General features: G+C 45.0%; 1 protein-coding gene across 4 annotated transcripts in view; it reads left to right on the forward strand.

Moving 5' to 3' along the window:
* Positions 1–10,952, forward strand: part of supt7l (SPT7 like, STAGA complex subunit gamma) — a 57,590-nt gene extending 46,638 nt beyond the window's left edge. For 2 of the 4 annotated variants that reach the window (XM_069887745.1, XM_069887746.1), the window contains exon 5: positions 7,227–7,535. In XM_069887745.1, coding sequence (XP_069743846.1) covers positions 7,227–7,495 — 269 coding nt within the window. In that variant the 3' untranslated portion in view covers positions 7,496–7,535. Of the gene's footprint in view, positions 1–7,226; positions 7,536–10,282 lie in introns of those variants that run through there. The other 2 variants (XM_069887747.1, XR_011340784.1) reach the window with 2 other exon arrangements.
* Positions 10,953–16,384: the final 5,432 nt, after the last annotated feature.

Consider the following 16,384-nt stretch of genomic DNA (forward strand, 5'->3'; position numbering starts at 1 on the left):
CTTTTATATAGTCAATTTCAGTATCAGAATGCCCTCCCCCTTACATTCTTCTGCCCCCCTGGATGGGTTTGGCATAGGTAATCCTTCCTGCCTACGTGCAGTTTCAGTACACTTGGAGGACCAGGGGGTATCCTGTGGGTGCCCCATCATGTCATTGTCCTTATTCACACCTTCCTGATTCTCTGGGCTACAGTCTCTTAATATGCAGAGTTGACTCATTCTATCTAGGGTTGGCTAATTTCATATGTATAAATCTGTGTATGGTTAGCTAATTAGAAATGTATGACTTGGTACTTCTGTCCAGGGCTAGGAGACCCTTATCTGATCCAGACTACCTCAACTTCCTACATTCTATTGTACCTTACCATTCCTTATCTTAGTCCTATGGTCTTGTCACAAAGGATAGAAGATTCTTATGTTAATCGTGCTGACTCTGCTTTCCTGCATCCTAAGCCCCAAACTTATCCTGTTTGAACTGGTTTCAGCCATTTTACTGATGAACTTTAGTTTCTTCCATGTTCATAATTTTAGGTCAATTTTCCCATCTCTCACAATCCTCACTTTTCTTTTAGATCAGTAATACTGATCTTTCACCATGATCAGTGTTACTGATCTTTGGTTACTAGTGTCAGTGTGACTGATCCCCCCCCCCCCCTCTCCTCACTTTTCTTTTAGATCAGTAACACTGATCTTTCAAGTGTAAGGTGTAGTTTTACCCAGCTGGTCAATAACCGAATTGTAATGTCTGTGTAAAGTCTTTAGGTAGGGGAGCACCATGAAGGTCAGGGGAGTGAGTCCAGCTGCTTATTAGGGTTTGGAGTATCAGGCTCCAGTTCTCAGTAAAGAGTCTAGTCCATCCCATACGTTGAAATATTGAAGCAGTGTCTTTGAAGCACACGACCTTTGTAAGTGTTGTCCCGACGAAGTCTGTGAGAGGCGCTGCCTTCAGCAGCGAACGAGTAGCAGTCTCTGAGAAGCGCTGCCTTCAGCAGCGAACGAGTAGCAGTCTCTGAGAAGCGCTGCCTTCAGCAGCGAACAAGTAGCAGTAGTCAGGCGGTTCCGTTTGATTGTGGCTCGTATCTGATGTCCTCTTCAGCCCCGAACCCTAGGGCCACCGATCTCCGAAGGCTGTTTGGAGCCTGATATTAAAGTGTCAAGCAGCTCACGTTGTTGGAAACTGGTGCTCCCCTTCATGGGGTGATGAAAAGTGACCAAGCAGGGGGGGGATTGTTTCTTGTGATTTAACTGTGTGTTGCAGCTTGTCTGCTAACATTAGCATATATATCATTGAACTTGTGAGTTGCAGCCTGTCTGTGTACATTAGCATATGTATTAACTCTCTCTCTCTCTGTTACATGTACAATGCTGACTACCATTCTGTCTGTCTTTGTCCCACCATGTCCTTTGTGCTATCGCTTCAAAACTCCTGTCTTTAATACCTGTGTAGGCTAAGATACAAATTAGATGTACTCCACTAAAGCTGTTCAGTTCCCCTGGTCCGTATTGGAATCCCTTGTTAACCCATATCCCACTATGACTATACATTAAATCTATGCCCTGTCTACATTCTAAAGGAGCACCATTGTAACCTCTGCTGCCCCTATTCCAGGGGGACTTAAAACATTAACGAACAATATTCCAAAAAATGAGTAAAACAACAATGAAAGTAAAACCCATTGAAAGCAGCAATAAAATATAACAATAACTGAATAAACAACAATAAATGTAAAGCTCATTGAAAACAGCAATAAAATACACAAAAACTGAATAAACCACGATAAATGTAAAGCTCATTGAAAACAGCAATAAAATACACAAAACTGAATAAACCACGATAAATGTAAAGCTCATTGAAAACAGCAATAAAATACACAAAACTGAATAAACCATTAAAAAAAACGAATAAAATTGTAACATTATGGCACTTTGTCATTAATTCTTTGAATGTGGGTCCAGCCTTTCTCTCTTGTTCTTACTGCGGTGTCTGTAATTAAAAGTACACAGAAGGGACCATCCCAGGCAGGTTTTAGTTGATCCTCTTGCCATGCTTTTACATATAACCAATCACTAGATTTTAATAAAATGAATAACAATCTGACTTTCCTTTGTGTTAGTGTAAAAATTGTAAAATGAAACACAAACCATATTTGCATGGGTTTTGAATATGTTAGACCTTATTAAAATGCAGTTGGAGCTGCTTGTCTGTATGGGGCACAACCCTCCAATTTGTTAGAGTGAGTACATAACAGACATTGCAGCACAAGAGCCCCTGCAAGAGAACTTGAAACATATTCAACCTTTAGTTCTGCCTTAAGTAAAATGCCTTGTGCCACAGCTCACAGGAGCTGGCCTTATTTAAAACAGTCTGTAAAACAGGCACCAAAAAAAAGTTAAAAGATGTTCTTATGAAGATTGCACACACAATAATTTAAGTACAGGCTAGTTTCTATTATATTCCACTTAAAAGTTCTGCTGCATGAATCCTGGAGCTTGTGGAGTCATTATTGAATCAAGAAATATTGGTACCATGCCAATCTCATTCTAACATGCCAATTTCTCCAGTCCTTAAGTCAAGATGTACTGAATAGCATCTGGTACAAGATCTGTGAGTTCTTAATGATATTATTATTCTTATGCACCCAATTGTTCTGAACAATGCCACCAATTTAAATCATATTCCACCTATTGCAGTACTCACACACCACCATAGACCAGTTCGCAGATTTATTTCTCCATTAAGCTGAATCCAGTTGCGCAGGATTTACCTCCGTGATTATTTACAATGTAACTTCCGCACTACCGGATTTAAATATAAACCTGATGAATGGGGGAAAGTTATCATGAATTAAATAACAGCGGCAATACAGAGAAATTGTGCTGAGGCATTAATTTCACTCCGGAGGAAAATGCACCAGAGAAATGAATGATTAAACTTATAGGAATCCCCATAGGAATCCCCAGAGGTATCTTTATTCTCCAGAGGTGGGTGATCTTTAAACTCACGGACCTTGACTGCTGAATGTGTAGAAGAAATGTATTAAATGTGTTGATAGGGCTCCATACCTCTAACTGCAAGACAAGAGCCTGAAGCCTCAATTTCAAGTGCCACAGTGCACTTAAAGGGACATGCACACTCCCCCTTCAACTGGCTGATCCAGCCACTTTACACATCAGATCCTTTCTTTATCTCACATACACTTAAAGTTAAGATGTATAGAACTCGCCCTATTTGCGCAAACATTTCTCCCTGCAAATGTTATAACATCACTATTCTCAGGTACTCCCTGTGCAAAATCACATTTAAATACAATTTATTTCATAAATTGGAATTAACTGGTAGTTAAATTCGCTAATTCTTCAGTATTGAAAAATGATCCTTTATGACATTTAAATTTTAGCATGAATTTTAATCAATATTGGTCAGTGACTGAAGTGGGAAGTCGTGATTTATGAAATTATCTCTGGTCTCTACTCTCCCACTCCCTGCACTTCTCCCAACATTCAGGAGCTGGCACACAGTCCCTGCCTTTTCCATGTTACTCATCTACTATTACTTTAACTGCTTGCATCAAAATGTTAGCCTTTGCTTTCTGCTTATCCTCAGATGTCTGGACAAATGCTTTTTGTGTGATCTGTAGAAGCTGGGTTATTCCCTGCTCATGCCAATTTTCTGTCTTTTGTAATTTTCTCTTAATGTCTGGGGCTGAGTTGGTAACAAAACCTGTTAGTACCAATTGTTCCCCTGCTGGGGATTCTATGTCGAGACCCCCATATTGTATATATATTTGGTCCCAAAAATTGGTCTAACTGTTCAGCACATCCCTGGGGATCTTCTATCAGGGAGGTCAGTTCTTTCTTAAAGTTACACACTTCAGTACTGGTCAGGGGCACATTTACGAAACCGAGACCCTCTCCCATGGGAACTTCCCACAGTGGTCTCATCCAATTGGTTTCTAGCTTATTAGGTCTGGGTTCCTGCTCCCTGGGAAATGAATCAAAGGGTTCTGCCCTTTCTTCCTGAAGAGTCTCACGCTGTTCTGAATTAAAGTTACCTCTCTCTCCTGCCAACAGAGGTGGTAATCGAGTGCTTTGTGAGCAAGTTATCATACCACTCCTGCTCTCTTCTCTCTTCTCTAGTGGTGGGGGAGGTGGGGAAGGTGCAGAAGGGTAGGTCATAGGAGGGGAAGGAAAGATAGGAGCCGGCATAGGAGGAACATAGGGTGGAGGGAGGGAATGTAACACATCCCAACCCTGTGATTCAGGGACAAGAGGTTCCTCCTCTCTCTTATCCCTGGATTCTTTCTCATTCAAAACCAGCTGTTCAATGGATCCCTTGAGCCAGCAGGCTGCTCTCAACATTGTCTGGCTGGTTTTGATAGAGCCATAAGTTCAAAGCTTCACACATCCATTCATCCTCGGATCCGAATTTTGGCCAGTACACGGAGCTCCCTTTAACCGGGTATCCCACCCATTCATTACAACAATACCTGACCGTCGTCAGTTTGTCTTTACCGCGGGTCTTTCCTGTGCCCCACTCAGATAACATCATCCCAAGCGGGCTGTACGTAGCTATCTGGTGGTCACGTCCTGTGTCAGGACTCTCATCTCTACTGCCCGCTATTCCCATACTTAGGAACAAGTAAAATACTCTTACCGAGTTCTGGCAGTACTGCTCTAGCGCGCGTCCTTCCGCCGTTTGTTCTCAATGCCTCTTCTCGGATATCACTCGCTTCTTCCACTGACCAGCCACCCGTCGCCCGTGAGTCCAGCTGAATCAGCCGGGGTGCACCTACTCTCGTCGTCGGGGTACTCTGTCAGTGGAGGGAGTGTGATCCCGGACGAGCCCCCATTTGTTAGGAATTAAAGTACCTTTAAAGAAATTGCTCGAGACAAAAATTGAGAACAAAGAACATTTATTACTACAACAATGCAAAGTTGGGTGCTTCCCCTTACCCTGGGAATACACACATATACTGGGGCTCACCCAACTTTTATACAGTCAATTTCAGTATCAGAATGCCCTCCCCCTTACATTCTTCTGCCCCCCTGGATGGGTTTGGCATAGGTAATCCTTCCTGCCTACGTGCAGTTTCAGTACACTTGGAGGACCAGGGGGTATCCTGTGGGTGCCCCATCATGTCATTGTCCTTATTCACACCTTCCTGATTCTCTGGGCTACAGTCTCTTAATATGCAGAGTTGACTCATTCTATCTAGGGTTGGCTAATTTCATATGTATAAATCTGTGTATGGTTAGCTAATTAGAAATGTATGACTTGGTACTTCTGTCCAGGGCTAGGAGACCCTTATCTGATCCAGACTACCTCAACTTCCTACATTCTATTGTACCTTACCATTCCTTATCTTAGTCCTATGGTCTTGTCACAAAGGATAGAAGATTCTTATGTTAATCGTGCTGACTCTGCTTTCCTGCATCCTAAGCCCCAAACTTATCCTGTTTGAACTGGTTTCAGCCATTTTACTGATGAACTTTAGTTTCTTCCATGTTCATAATTTTAGGTCAATTTTCCTATCTCTCACAATACTGGTCACGAGTGTTGAATGTGTACCGCTCATATACGACATTCGTAGCAGGTTCAAAATGTTCTTTCAATTTCTTGAGTATTTCTGCCCTTTTCCTTTGTTCTTCACTTGTTACATCTAGTGTAATGCAGACTCTAGCACTCTTTCCCCATGAGTCATAACAAAGTAGCTACTCTAATGTTCCATGGCTTCATGTTTCACCCTGTTTCTCTTTCATAGTTCTTGTCCAAGGATGGGAAATATGTCCAATTTCCTCTCCAATCCCCTTTCATTTCCTTGGACGCTGGGACTGGGAAATGTGCAGATGCCACAGGTTATCTATCAATCAGTACTCCTTTCTCGACAGAAATCTGCAAGTATCTATCAAAAGCTATAGCGCTGGTGTACTCTTCTGACAAAAGAAATCGATCCGGCTCCCGTGCGAGCACACATGGGTAAAAAAGGCTTCAGTGGCTACTTGGTCATTACGCTAACACCACTTGTCTGCGGGAGCACGGCGAGGCCTTAGCAGGACACTTTTGTCATCAAAATACACAATTTCAAACATAAATCTCTCTCCTTCCACTGACCAATTGTTCCTCATGTCCTTGTCTTGAGCACTGGCTGCCTTCCAGGCCGATTAACTCTTTCAAAACATGGAAACAATGCTTTCACTTCTGACTCCATATTTCATGCTGTGTAACCATGACAAGCTCTTATTATATCAACACTGAGGTCAACACTGGTCTACTGTATCTCATTACAATGTATGTATGGCAAACCACTGATGCAAAAAGCCTAATTCTAACAGTGATAGAGCAGTTTTAAACTTTGAAAGTGCACAAGTTACCTGCGTAGGAGGTAAACTTGAGGGGAAGCAGTAAGTTTCAAAGATGGGGAGGAATTTAGAAAACTAATTTGAGAATGAGGTTTTGTTTATTGAGAAGCCAATGTGTATCCATGAGAGACAGCAATTCAGTATGAATGGAACGTGGGATGATGTATGATTTAAGAATCCTTACGTGAGGTAGGGGTACATTGATTTGAAAGATCGATGCAATCCAAGACTCATATTCACAAATCAATATTTATTTATTGTATGTGTGTGTATATTGTATATATGAATCTTTGTCCTGCATGAGTATTGTTTGTCTGGTTGTGTCTGCATGTTTTGCACGGAGGACCAGAGAATGCTGTCTTGTTGGATTGTAATTATGCAATCAGGTGACAATAAAGTTGTCTTGGAATCGATGTTGGAATAGTTTCATAGGATTTCATCGTCATGTGCTGGGCAGAGCTTGGCAGTACAGATGGAATGAATGATGCCAAAGAGTGCTGCCTGAAGGCTTTAAAGAACAAGGCAATGAAAAATCTGGTGTGCTCTTGGACAATGGATAATAAAGGTGTTGATGGCTGGGAGTAGAGATAGTGTGGGCATGCAAAAACTAATGGGCTTGGTCTTCCCAATACCAAATCGGAGGAGATCTATTACAAGTACCAAAGGATTTGGCTTTTGCGGAGCAGTTCAAGGAAGGTGAAGCTGTGTGGAAGTCGAAGTGTAAGGAGAGATCGCAGTGTCCACCAGAAGTAACAGCAGAACTGCAATTCCATGCAAGTGACTCTGGCTCTGACCAGGCACATGTGTAAAGATTCTATTTTATTTATTCCAACATGATTTAATCGCTGTTTTGCTTCCCCCTTCAGGCCCAGAAGTTAGCAGCTCTCCTCTGTGGAACCTAACACATGTTAAAATGGAGCCTCAGGAGAACGAAGAAGGCCACGGTCCCCCTCATGGCGTTTTAGGCAATGACGTGTTTGAAGAACCAATGTCTGGTATGAGTGACTCTGGAATCCCACAAACTCCTAACACTGCTGGCTCAGACGGCAGCTATATATCTCACTCACCTGACAGTCTGATGGCCTCTTCTCCTGTTTTCAATCAGCGCCCAAAGAAAAAACTAAGGAAGGTGTGAATGCTCATTAAACATCCAATAGTCCTTTTTTTAAACAACACTTATTTGAACTCTTCTTTAATAGGTGCAAATTTGCCATGCTCATTCACAATTGAAATTAAATTCAGAATTATTTTAGCAATGTTGAGAGATGGTGTCAAAGCAAGATATTGCTTCAACCAGCTTGCAGTTCCTTTGAGTTCATTAAATTCCTGCAGAAGCCACAGGAGAAGGAATGAATACTCTTTAGAAATCAATGCAATTTTTTTTTGTATTTTGGATTCGGCCCCAAATGGATGCATCTTCTCTCAGATGGACAAGTTTCTGGGGGGGGGGGGCGGAGAAACAACTTCTATCTGCCCTATTCAAGTATTGAATCACTTGCCATTGGAGGGAGATGTGGCAGCTATTTCATGTATGCTTGCCACTCACATGCATCACTGAGTGAAATGAATTTTGGCAATGTCAAAATGGGCAGGAATTCTTGTCACAAGATTCCAAGGGGTCACCGTGCACAACTGTGAGTGGTTTAACATTCCACGTCTCATTTTTGTTCATTTCGTCTACACCTAAAATTAGTTTTCTTAACATAAATACCAACTTTACTCATCTTTATTCCTCAATACTTACAGTCATGTTACACAGCAAAATCCCACATTAATCATTCCCCTGCAGCTCTTCCAGCCATCTGTACATGCCACCTCAGGGGAATCTGACACTGTAAACTTTAGGGTTAACTCACTTTTTGCTCAGTTTTTGTGGTCTGATAAATATTGGTGCACTTTGATACTTCTCGTTGTTGGTGAGCTTGTGAAAGTTATTCAATGTAAACCCAACAGCTTCATCTCAGTATTAATTTGAGATGGTTTACTTTTAAATGCAAACGGTAGGATTTTTTTAATGAAAGCCAGACAGCAAAAGGCTCGTTATTCCTAGATTAAACATTTTCCCATTTATCTTCAATCTCCTGTTGAGATTAAATAACTGAAAGAAGTAGGTCGGAGAATTTTAAGCCATTGTAGTCAATTGTCATGCGGTTAGCGCAGTTCCCTTACAATGCAGCAGTCGGGACCAGGGTTCAAATCCTGCACTCTCAGGAGTTTGTACGTTCTCCCCGTGTCTGCGTAGATTTCCTCCGGGTACTCCAGTTTGCTCCCACCATTCAAAATGTACTGGGGCGTTGGCAGTCAATTGGGTGTAATTGGACAGCACGGGCTCATGGGCCGAAATGGCATGTAACCTTGCTGTTTCTCCACTTCAAAATTTAGCGAAACCATGGACATTTGCCACAAATGAAAATGAACAAAGTTAATGCTGCCGATGCTGGAAATCTGAATAAAACCAGGAAATATCAGAATCACTCAGCATCATCTGTGGAAAGGGAAACAGTAAATGTTGCAAATGAAAGAGGATTCGATCAGTATTGTGCTTTGAACATTTTTTCTCTTTGGTTCCTGATCTTTTGCCCTTTCCTTCTGGTCTTAAGTTGGTACTTTAGTTTTGATCTGGCATTGTATGGATTTTGCACTCATTTTATACAGCATCTTGCCTTGCATCGAATACTTCCCAGGAAGAGCAGAAAGATATTACAGAGAGTTGAAAAGATAGAGGTGTACAGGAAAAAAAAACTGACCTGAATCTTTGCTACTCCATTTCTCAGCTGCCTGACCTGCTGAGTCCCTCCCGCTTGTTTGGTTAAGAACCACAAATATTTGTTTTTCATCAGTGGTCTCTCTGAAGTTGATGACTCTCCAATGTGCTAAAATAGCTTTTCAGATTCTCCTTTACACATCTTCCTGTTATAACCATTCAACTTGCATGTATAAACCCAACACCCAACCCCAACCAACCAATTTTCCCTTGCAACCGCTGCAACCGTGTCTGCCTGTCCCGCATCGGACTTGCCAGCCACGGATGAGCCTGCAGCTGACGACATTACCCCTCCATAAATCTTCGTCCGCGAAACCAAGCCAAAGAATAGACTGGGAATCAGGGTGCAACGCTGATACAGGGCCAGGGACCTGGATTAGAATCCAGCGTTGTTTGTAAGGAGTTTATACATTCTCCCTGTGTGGATTTCCACCGTATCTCCTGGTTTCCTCCCACGGGGGTTGTAGGTTCACTGAGATATTTTGGCAGCATGGGCTCATGGCCTGGAAGGATCTGTTATCATGGTACATATCTAAATTAAATTAAAAATAAAAATTAAATGGATTATTAACATCAAGAGGAGTTTGCTGCAATTGCAAGCTGGTTATTTTGGTGTACACCTGTCATGTTTTTCTGAACCTCCTTTTTGGTGGCAAAGATTCTGGAAAATTACCCCAGGTATTGGAGCATACAAACTAATAGCACTTAAGATTCCTTTATTGTCGTGAACAGATAAACAACTCGTTCCATGTTCAGGATCTGTACGTGGTCCATGGCCACTTTGTCTTTTAACTACCATCTGTCACCCATTTTCTGAGAAGGAAATGAGCTTCTTGGGCGAGACTGACCTTCAGAGCTGATATTCTCTGGCTTTGGAGGTTGATCTGATCCGCTCCCAACGTGTGCAATTTTCTTTAGGTGACTTTCATGTTAATTGGGCTTGCTGTTAAATATTTCAGGAACAATTTGTGGCATTCTTCAGTAGATGAATCTGTGGTCAGCTAACATTCATCACAAAGCTAAGAGAGCTTAAATAATTACCCAGATCAAAAGCTCATTTGTAGCTTTGGAACAGCCTGTGTTTGTAATCTGACTTTTAAGCAAAATCATTATGTTGGAATTACACAGCATGCTCATTAGCTTGTCTTCATTTTCCAGGTTTAAAATTTCAGGGAACAGCATGTACCTGAAATATCAAATCGCTGACACTTGCGGCAAGTACTTCTATCATTTTCTGTTTTACTTTCTTATCATTTATCCTTATTTGAACTCCAGCCCATCATTCCCATCTTCCAATTGTTTATAAAGTAAATTGGGGTTTGTCTGGCGAAACTAAGCTTGCACAGGTCTCTTTTTAAATTCCTTAGGCAACCTCTCTGATGCTGCTTTTTATTCTATCTGAATAAAATGATTAATCTCAAATTTATACAAGAGCACTGTGTGCAAATATTTTGTGAAGATAATAGTTTTAAATCTTGATTAGGCGACTATTGTATTTGTAAATTCGTGACATTAAATGATTTCATCTTCCAATCTACCCAGACATTCAGATGGCCTGTAAATAAAAAGAACATTTAACAATTGTCCTAAAATCACAGAAATGAAGGCATTGAGGTGGCCTGCAAACCAAGTCGTGACCCGGCTCACAAAATAGCTGGCGATTGAGAGGGCCCTCCAGGGACCAGTGGCTATTCTCCCATGTGACCTCCCGCATGGCGGGATGGCCGGGCATTCGGAGGCCGGTGCTGCGATGGCGTCATTCCTGTCATCCAAGGCAGGGAGTGAATTTAAACATAGCTGGCAGTGCAATAAATAGGTCTTCAACCTAGACTTTGTGTGTGTGTTGTTCTTACTCCACACTTCGTGTAGCACGCACGCTACATTGGTGGCCCTGACAACGTAGTGGCAGTTGGACCTAATGATGATGACCAAGCAGCTCTATAGCGGTCTTGGTCAAGCTGCCAATGTTCTAGGCGTTGCAGCCACATGTGTGGTTCGAACAGGCCGAGGCCCAGTTCCACCTTCGACAGATTGCCGACGCCAACACCCACTACTAATACATAGTGACCTCACTTGACCAGGACACGGCAGCGAGGGTCATCGATTTCCTATGGTAACCTCCAGAGCAAGGCATATACAGTGCCCTCAAAGAGCTACTAACCTGCACTTTCTATCACTGCTAGCATGCCTGTCTGCTGCACTTGGACGTTTTGGGGGACAGGGCCCCAACTGCCCTCAGGAGCGAGATGCTTGCACTCACCAAGGGGCACAAACCTTGCCTGCACTTTGAACAGATTTTCCTGGAGTTACTGCCTGAGGATACCTGACTCTCGCTCATCGATGAGGACTTCAGCAACCCACGGAAAGCCGCAGCCTTGCGGGGGGGGAGGCGGGGGGGACATGCTCTGGAGAGCAAAGAAGAAAAGGGCACCTCAGTGGAGTAGATTGATAGGCACCACACACAGCCGGCAACAAGGGAACAGCAGACAGAGAGGCAAGTGGACTCCCTTACCCAGTCATCTTATTACCATCAATGATGATGGGGGGGCTCGTTGATGCAACTGCGGCGGTTGGCCAACATGACCGCCTCCTCCATGTATGGGACTCTGTTGGGAAGGTGGTTCCTCGTGGATACCGGTGCTGAAATAAGTGTTCTCTCCCATCCCCATGGCCTAAGACACCTGTAACGCCAAGTGAGGCACGCCACTGAGGCCAGCGAGCAACACCTCAAATGAACTTATGGCACCTGCACCATTACCCTACGATTTGCTGACCACCCATTTAAGTGGACTTTTACTGTGGCAGCAGTGGTGCAACTGCTGGGAGCCAATTTCCTGTGCGCCCACTGCCTGCTGGTTAACGTGAAAGTGTGGCATTTGGTGCCCCTGCGAGAAGCCAAACTACTGGCACCCCACCTCAACTCCATCACGCCGTCCGACGGTGCCTACACACATATCCTGGTGGAGTTCCCCGCAATCATGCCCCAATTCTTGTCTGTGGAACCAAAGCACGGGATAAGGAACCACATCCTCACTGAGGGCCCCCGTTCCATCCCAGGGCATGCTGCCTTCTACCCCCTCCCCTGAACTTGGCCTCACCAAAGAGGAATTTAAGAAAATGGAGTTGGGGATAATACGGTGGTTGGACAGCCCCTGGGCCTCCCCCCTGCACATGGTATTGGAGGGTGGAGGCCATGTGGTAATTATCGATGCCTCATTGAGGCCACCACACCAGACAGATACCCTGTGCCCCATATCTAAGACTTTGCTGCCAACTACAAGGGGCATAAGTGTTTTCAAAGGTTGATTTAATTAGGGGTTATCATCAAATCCCAGTGTGCACCAAGGATATATCCAAAACTGCCATAAACACCCCCTTTGGCCTGTTCGAATTCATGAGGATGCCCTTCAGCCTTAACGCTGCTCAGACTTTTCAGCAGTTGATGGACACAGTGAACCGGGACCTCCCTTTTGTGTTCATCTGCCTAGATCACACATCTCAGAGTCCCGAATCCCAGGGATCGGAGCGCCGCACTCAGCCTGCCCGGCTCCCGGACACACAGATGTGGCTGGAATTGGGGACCATCCTCGCTGGGTCTGCACTTCAGTGGCGACGCCGGACCGAACGTCTCGTTGGCGATGCCTTCCCCCTCGCTCCGTGCGCGGCGGACCCTGCCTCCCGCTCCTTTCGTTGGAGACGAGCCCGGCACCGTGAGATTGCAGTTTAATCCCTCTCCAACCATGGGAGGGGGGGTGGGAGCAACGCGCTCTTCTCAGCCAATTCCTCCACCGCCCCGGACGCCGGCGTTTCAACGAGGGGTTCGGGTGCCTTCATCAGGCGACCGACCTGTTGGTCCAAGACAAGGGGAGAGCGTACAAACTCCACACAGACAGCACCTGAACTCGGGTGAACGTGGAGCTGCGACCCCACATTCCACATCAGGACTGTGTGTAAGATCGGGAGCAGTGAGACGGAAGCTTATTTTGTTCCTGTGATTTAAGCCTTTCTTGGGGTGGGGGGGTCCTTCTCTGACCACTTGCCTAACAATTAACCTAATCAGATGTGGAGTTACCACAATACAACAGTTTCAACCTTTTTCTTTCCACTCGCGTCCCTGTGCCATTGGTGCTCTGTAATAGTAAGGGATTGCTTAAGGTGGTCTGTGGGTGGGAAGAAAAAGTTTGAAGACCACTGCTTTAATCATCCCTCATTGACTCGTCATGTGCACGGTTTCAGAACACTAAAGGAAATGGGCCAATGACAATTTTTCTCAAGCAAAATATTTCAGAAACAATTGGGTCTAGAGCAGTGATTCTCACCCTTCCCACTCACATCCCACCTTAAGCAATCCCTTACTAATTACAGAGTTCCAATGGCATAGGGCACACATGTCAAACTCTGGCCTGCGGGCCAAATTTGGCCCGCGATATAATTATATTTGGCCCGCAAGATCATTTCAAAAATGTATTAGAGGTGGACCGCTGGCCGCCGCGCCAGTATAGTGCATGCACAGTAATACAACAAATCCCAGAATGCATTGGCGTCAGCCTGCTAATCGCCCCCACCTCCTCTGTTTACGTTGCAGGGTCTCACCGTGGACTCTGGTTTTGGGGCCTGGCCGGTCTCAGGGTAAGCCAAGGCCGCTTCCCAGCGCCCGGAACCGGAGGCCTCGGGCCTGACCTCGACAGGACCGTTCCCCACTCCCCCTCCCTGCCGCAGGCCGACCCGCGACTCACGGTGACGGGACCGCTGATCCGCCGAGATGCCACCTTGCAGCGAGAGCCGATGTCCCCGCACTGTCGTTGTCCAACCCGATCGCCCGCAAACCCCGCCCTCCTGCACACAGGCCTGAGTAAGGATTATGAACTTTAATCTCAGGATAAAACGATCTTCCAATAGTTTCATGTCACAGTGATCAATATATTCCTGGTTAAAAATGGTCCTGCACCTGGATACAAGCTCATTAGGCATAAACTTGAAAAGTGTGTAAATCAAAGGATATCTGTACCAATGGAAAAAGGGCATGGCAAATAACCCTGCTAGAGTTCATGCCCACAATCAGTCACCCATTTGATTGTTTCAGGAATCATGTTATTCTCCCACATTCTCAATAGCCCTCAGATTTTACTATTCGACAGCACACTAGCAACATTTGACAAATCCTCTATCGAGAAATATTATGTATTGAATATTTTATTTCTCATTTGTTAATGCTTCTGGAAAGAGTTTATCCAAAACTATTATTAAACATTTATTTTAATAAGAAAAAGTTTAACATTACATATGTTGAAAGAAGAGAAAACATGCAGATGTTGTTGAAAATGTTCAATAAATATTTAGTTCGGCCCTCGACTTAGTCCAAGTTTTTAATTTTGGCCCTCCGTGAATTTGAGTTTGACGCCCCTGGCCTAGATGATATCCTTATTGCCAGTCGCAACCATTCAAAGCACGTGGCCCAGCTCAGACAACCATTCACCCACCTGCAGGAGTTCGAGCTGACCATTAACCCTGTCAAGTGTCAGTTCGGGTGGTACACAATTGACTTCCTGGCGCATCAGATCAACAGATATGAGGCAAAACCACTGCCCAAGAAGGTGAAACCGTTCAGCGGTTCTTGAAGGGACTTCAGGTGTTCACCAGTATGATTAACTTCTACCCTAAACCTCCTCCACATTACTTCTCTGCTCTTACCCTTAAACATCTATTTCCTATTTATTCTCGCTAGTTCCTGCCTCATCCCTTCATAACTTCTACTCTGGCAGCAGCTTGGATCATGTACCTCCTTTTCACACTCATGGCAGGGGAAAATAAAGATATTGCCTGGGGCGGGGAGGCGTTGCAGAAAGTGAAGGACACTCTGGCCAACGCCACCATTCTGGTTCACCCCAGGTCAGAGATGCAAACCGCCTTCATGGTGGATGCCTCTAGCACAGCAGTCAGAGGGGTCCTTGAATGGGCACTAGCAGCCTAGGCCTTTTTTAGTTAGCCCACTAGGCCACCTGAATTACAGAACTATTAGCGCTGTAACAGGCAGCCAGCCACTTCCGATACTTTCTGGAAGGCAGATGATTCAAGGTCTTCACTAACCGCTGACTTTCAGCTCTGGTCAGCCAGGCAGGAGAGGCACCTTTCCTATGTGTCCGAATTCACCACAGGCATCTGACACCGCTGGCAAGAGCAATGTAGTGGTTGATGCACTCTCCCATCCCACTATCAAATCTGTCCATGCCCTATCCCAGGGCATAGACTATTCAGCCATAGCCAGGGCACAACATGATGACCCTGACAGCACTTTCCAGGCTGCAGCTGGAGGATGTTATCATTGCCCAAGGAAACCAGATGCTCCTCTGCGACATCTCCACTGGAAACCCTGCCACATCACGCCGGCAACATGAAGACGTCCAAGGTGCAAACTTGCACTAAAGCACCTCCCCAGACTTTTGAGCCAGTGCAGCATAGGTTCAGTATATCCATGTCAAAATCGTGAGGCTGCTACCAGTCCCCCGTGGGACGAGATACCTTCTCACTATGGTTGACTGCTCCACAAGGTGGCTGGGGGTGGTCTCTATGGTGGACACAACCATGGAGACCTGTGCCAGGTGTCTGGGTTTGGGGTCCTGGAACATCTCACCTCAGATAGGGGAGTGCAGTTCACCTTGGGGCTCTTGGCGGTGCTAGCAAACCTGTTGGGAACCCAACTCCACTGTACCATGGCACATCACCCACAGGCCTATGGGTCAGTGGAGCAGTTCCACAGACACTGAAAAGCAGCCCTGATGGCCTGGCTCAAGGGGCCCAACTGGGTCAATGAACTGTCTTGGATCCTTCTCGTGATGTGCACTGCACTGAAAGAAGAGTTTAATGCCTCTGCAGCAGAAATGGTGTATGGCTCACCCTTGGTAATCCCAGGAGAGTTTTTGGCTGCTGCCAAGGATCCGAAACTCCCCACAGAGGTACTGAACCAGCTGAGGGTAAGACTGGGTACCCTAGCCCTCCACAACCCCCACTGCATGGCCAGCCCAAATCTTTCATCCTCAAGGACTGGAACGCTTGTGAATATGTTTTTATGTGCAGGGGAGTGCACTGGGGAGTCTTCAATGGCCATACAAGGGGCTATACAATCATCAGGCATAATGGATTGACGTATGTAGTGGAGATTGCTGGCAAAGAGGAAACTTTCATTCTCAACCGCCTGAAACCAGCCCATGCAGACATTATCCAGCTAACTGAGACTCAGCCCCCATGACGCAGAGGTAGGCC

Source organism: Narcine bancroftii, chromosome 6, assembly GCF_036971445.1.
Source record: "Narcine bancroftii isolate sNarBan1 chromosome 6, sNarBan1.hap1, whole genome shotgun sequence".
Taxonomy (NCBI): domain Eukaryota; kingdom Metazoa; phylum Chordata; class Chondrichthyes; order Torpediniformes; family Narcinidae; genus Narcine; species Narcine bancroftii.